The 5,449-nt window shown below is 41.6% G+C and overlaps 1 protein-coding gene across 2 annotated transcripts in view; it reads left to right on the top strand.

Annotated features, from left to right (window-relative positions):
• luzp1 (leucine zipper protein 1) overlaps nt 1-4,878 on the top strand; it is a 51,443-nt gene extending 46,565 nt beyond the window's left edge. For both annotated transcript variants that reach the window (XM_028565907.1, XM_028565908.1), the window contains 2 exons: nt 1,383-1,666; nt 2,296-4,878. In XM_028565907.1, the coding sequence (XP_028421708.1) occupies nt 1,383-1,625 (243 nt within the window). In that variant the 3' untranslated portion in view covers nt 1,626-1,666; nt 2,296-4,878. The remainder of the gene's footprint in view (nt 1-1,382; nt 1,667-2,295) is intronic.
• Nucleotides 4,879-5,449: the final 571 nt, after the last annotated feature.

Raw genomic sequence — 5,449 nt, forward strand, 5'->3', positions numbered from 1 at the left:
GGACTATCCTGTTCATTTGACATATACAAATTTGTACGAGTTATGTACCTTACAGCACTGCTTCTTAGTTCCACCTTTTCTTTTTCTCCCCTTTTTTGTGTCAAATCATCATGCTGTGCTGCCAGACATGATTTGGTGTTTCTGATTATAACAGCCTATAAAAGTGGGTTTTCCAAGCTGAAGGCATTCTGGTGTGAGCTGGAGCAGGTCTGTGATGACAGCAGCACTTGCTGTTCCAGTAGATTTCCTCTGCTGTGGTACATCAACTTACTTAACAGCATTTATTACAGGCTGATGCGAGCTCTTGCTCGAATATTTTCTTAAATTAACTTTCAGCCACTTGGGGAAAAGCTCTCCGTTGGCACACACACAGAAGTTACTAATTTTCCTTTGACTGAAGTCACAGATCTTTTCAAGCCGTTTAGTTCTATGGAGTGTTACACTACTTTTCATTTACAAACTTTTGCTGTTAACCTTCAGCTAAAACATGCCAAATCTTTATTGTTCTGTATTTTTATTAACTTTTGCTATTTTAAGTCTGTTACAATGTGTTGAACAATGCACAAGCCTCCTGTTGAGTGTAGGAGGAACACTGGAAGTGCATTACATGTCAACCTTGTGAAAGCCCCTGGTCTTGCAGCAGTAGTTTACCATAGAAGGAGAATATGCCACTCTGCCGTTTCCTCCCCTCGGTGACTGGAGCAGGAAGTGACCACACTGAACACGCCTATTTGGCAGGGTTCACTGGTGACTGATTTCCTGTCTGTTACCCTTGGAGACCAAGACAGGCAGTCCAGCAGGGCTCCATTAAAGCCAATTAGCGAGGATGCATTCTAAAACTGCATCAGAAGCCAACTCCAACCCACCAAATGTCACTAATTATGGTGCTTTTTTAAAGCTGAAATTACAGGAGCGGCGTGCTGTTTCTGTGTGCTTTAGGAACTGCATCGTCATCTAACTCTCGTTTTCGTAGAGCAGGGTTACTGAGGTTATGAGAGGGGACGTGCGGCTGTAGCCACCACAGACTAGTAACGTGGGGTTTGTTTTCTAGTAAGCCCACCAAATTATAAATCTCTCAGCTTGGGGTATGTTTGGGGTTTCTGGTTGGGGATTTTTCCCCTGGCAGAAATCCACATGGCAGTTTTTCCTTGTCACACACCAGTTAACATAAGCAGCATGTATTTAATGCCCACATAATACAAAAGTTGAAACAAGGCCCCAAACCATCCAAACAAAATGCCCAGACCTCCTATACACAACTCCAGAATATGGGATTTGTTTGTTTCTGACCATGTCAATGCCAAAGCAATCCATGTATTAAACTTACTGCAGCTGCCAATTCAGACTGTGAATCTTACTATCAAATGTTCTAACCTTTCCAGGCTGCTGATAGTGTAGAGCCCAGTCCAAACCCGAGCCACAGCCCAGCCTCATGGAGGCGGCAGCTACCCAGCAGCGACTCTCACCACCTGGGGAGCTCTTATGACCGGGCATCCAAGACAGCAGGGGCCTACTCCAGAGGGGATCTGTTGTCCAGTCGGGGTCAGGGGTCAGGGGCCAGAGCAGAGGGGAGGAGTGGAGCTGGGAGCAGACCGTGGAGCCATCGCCACTCTGAGCATCATTAGACCAGCTGGGTCTGAGCAGGACTTCTACAGCAAGAGGACAGGTAGGAGAGGGCAGGACCTTTTCTTTTTTTTTTTTTCTAACCAACACTGCTGTAGCACATTTAGCTGCACTGGGTTTAGCACATCCATCATGGCGGTTTAATAAGTAAACCCCTGCTTCACTGCATGTAACAGTTAGCATCCACCCTGCTGAGGCGTCCCTGAGCAAGGCAATTCCAGCTGAACTGTACTGTAGCTAGAAACCTGCCAGTGAGAAAACAATCCTGTATTGTTCGTAATTCTGAATATTTTCTTCAGCAGTTCCCTGGGAAGAACTTTGTACTTCAGCACTAATTAGGAGACATTTTAAGTTTTTTTGAAAGAAAAGCTCATTTTAAATATTCAATGATTATTCATTTCTTTTTGGATACTTTATTCTTCATACTTTTATTCTAAGAAATTCCAAATGTTTATATGTTCAGCTGATCTGCTGTGCGCTGAGTAGAAGACCAACTGAACAATGTCTCTATTTTCTTTATAGTTAGTACCAAATTACCTTGTTCTTTCTGGCAAACTTTCTAGGAAATTATTTGGAAATTACAGAACAATCATGTTTCTAAAGTAGATGAATAGTTGTGTTAAAAGAAGAGGAATTAAGCAAGCTCCTTCTCTTCATTTCTTTTCTTAACAGCACTCCATTAAGCTCTCAATGGCACAAGGAAGGCCAAACATCAATCTCCCATCAACTAATGGCTTCTACCATCTCCAAAAGTCAACATCTACAGCTTTTATAGCAAGTAAAGCAAAGAAAAATAGCAGTTGCAGCAATATAGAACAACAAACCACAGACCTGACATCCTTACTCTGACCCTAAATGTTCGCTGAGATGTGAACAGCTCTTACTATCCGGACGTTTCTCTGTCCCAAAAGAGGCATGAATGGAAAGACAGTGCCTGTACAGTGTTTTGGAGGTTGCCTCACCAGCCCATGTATCCTCTTCTGCTTCTCGTGTTGGATGTATTATAGTGTAATCCCGAAACTTGACAAGGGAGAGGTTGGCATGCTGGGGACGGCTGGGGATTTTTCTGCGTGCCAGAGGGTTTAAAGAGAGTGAGAGGAAGAAGGACTCAAACATTGAGAATGCCTTTTCTCAGAGGACCATTACAGTGACCTCAATGGATATATATATCACTTCTACGTCAGAATTTCAACCTTTCTCCATCACTGAAAAAAACAACCCAATATTCAATCAACAGCAGTGCAATGTTTAAGATGCATTTTCATCTCACAGGGCTGGATCTTCATGCAGAATTCTTCACAAACTAAAGGATCTTTTACCTTTTTTAATGTGACCAAAAACAGGAAGCGAACCCATCTATGCTGACTTGTACCATGATATTTACTTTTGCTTTGAAGGCCATATGTGCTTTTTTCAGATTTTCTCACACATAAAAAAAAAATACACAAAACCATACAAACACATGCTCATTTTTAACTTTTGATTAATTTTTAAGCTGTGTCACCACTTTCTGGCATGCAGCCTCAAACTGGATTTAATTTGGGGTCTTAGATGTTGAGCGAACATTTGCATGTTTCTAAGTAAAAAATAAAAAATTTTAAAAAAAGAAGAGCACTTGAAAGATTGTGACTCAGCATGCACTCTGCTTAAATGATTGCTGGTTGGCTGCATTTAAGGAGCACCAACACACCGGGACCTTATTTATGCTTTTTGCCATTTTCACCAGTTATTTAGATTCTTTGTAATTCGCTTCCTGTTCTGCATTATCCTTTTCCTTTCTGCTCAACCATATCAAAACAAAAAACATAGTTTGCACGCAATAAAATGCAATGCACATGTAGAAAAAAAGAATTGGGGGGAGGGGTCGGGGGGCATTGTTTATAACCTCATCCATGCTACAATTTCCATGGTGCTTTGTTTTACAGCTGTTGCAATTGTCCTCATTCATGTATTTTGACAGAGCCATAGCAAAATGGAGTTTCTGTTTTAACTGAACATTGGACTTGATATTACCAGCAAACCTGGCCTGGTGAGGCGGACATTTTGTCCGTGCTGCTGTAAATACTGTGTACATGCGAGCCAGTCATTGGAAGACCCAAGACTCCCAAACACAAGGAACTGACAGCTTGTATGTGACTGGGTTCGCCGTGCGAATCGTCCCAGCTTATTTCCATTTCTTATTTCTATAGAGGTGTACTATTTTGTTACATCATAAAATATCAACTTGTGGTTGGTATTTTGGAACAATCTCTCATTGGAGGGTGCCACTGCAGCAATGGGGGTGCCATAGAAACCAGTTTCGTAGTGACCAGTAATTGAAATAAGGTGTTTTCATTGAGGTAAATGGTGCAAATCTATGACAGACACCAATGTCAATCTTTTAACAGGCTTCTACATTTATTGCAGGCGATGTAAACTTTGATCCCACAACAATATGTATGAATTGAATGGAGCTTAGAATGACCAATTGCGTGATGGCTTGATGCACCAATCCAACAACAACTGCATTCTTTGTTTATCTGACAAGATCATGTAACCATAACTGTGACAACTTGGGACACATGAAATCTGTTAAAGAACTCCATCTAGTTCCTCTGCGGTTATGGATTTTAATGCTGTGTTGTGTCAGACCCTGCTGGGATAACCTGTTTCAGTCAGTGCATTTCTCAATTCTCCAGTATTCTACCAGCCACCATCTAGCTGTACTATTTATTAGTCTCCATACATGTACAGCTTCTTTTATTGTGAAGAAGTCTGCTGGGTGGCAGGAGCCCAGTATGTTGCAGCTTTGTCACTTTACTGTTTATGCAGCAGGAGATTATATGCAATCAATAAACTGTCGTCCCATGCATTGTAAGTAATCATGCTGTACATAGAGATCGGTGATAACTTTCTAACTAAAATGTTTGTTTACGTTCAGAATGCACATCTTCAAAATGTTCGTTTCCATTACTTTTAGCCAGAAAAATCGACAGAATGTTCATCTGTGCCTTGAGATAATGTAAGGGAGGTAGATTTTCCCAACAAATTTAGACTTCCACCATATTCTTATTCTCCCTGTCCATATAAATGACATGCAATTCTGATCATGAGGTTCAGGTTTTTTTTGTTTTTTTTTTACTTTTATTTGTTCTCCTTTAGGTGATCGTTGTATGGAACATCGTAAAAGTATTTTGGTTAAAGCGTGAAAAGAGGTTCTCGGAGGGAACTCCTCCCTGAGGGATGTCAAAGCAAGGTTCCCTGAGAAAAAGCTTTTTTTTTAACCCAACTTCAAAGTACCCCTTTAAAGAATATAGACCGCACTGCCCAAAATCTATGTCCTTTGGATTTGTCTGTCAGAGTCGCAGGGTGCAGCGCAGCCTCAGAAAGGATTGCCATTGGGCTTTTCCTGGCCACTGCTGGCTTTATGATGGAGCAAAAACAGACCAGACATACTGTTCAGAGCTCTGTGCACATGCCAAGACTTGATGATCATATAGTCTTTCTATGCTTTCTCTGTTACTGTTTCTACTACCACTCACACATTACCAAAAGGGAATGCCATCTTTTCCCCAATCTCTCATCTTTTCAACCGATTCCAATTTTCCTTTTAGTATTTTAGAGAAGTCAAGTGTCCCTCCCTCCCCCTTTCTTCTCTTCTTCCTTCTTCCTCGGTTTCTGTGCATCTTTCTTGGATTCACATTTCCGAAAGGGAAAGCTGCGTCCTAAGAAGTGGTGATATGTGTTGTTAGTTCAGAGGGTTGTTTTATTGAAGGCCAAAGGCCTGTCACCAGATTGAGATGGGCAGCTCCCTGGGTAGCTGGAAGGTCAGAGGTCAGGGCTGCAT

The sequence above is a fragment of the Perca flavescens genome, chromosome 20 (genome assembly GCF_004354835.1).
Source record: "Perca flavescens isolate YP-PL-M2 chromosome 20, PFLA_1.0, whole genome shotgun sequence".
NCBI classification, from domain to species: domain Eukaryota; kingdom Metazoa; phylum Chordata; class Actinopteri; order Perciformes; family Percidae; genus Perca; species Perca flavescens.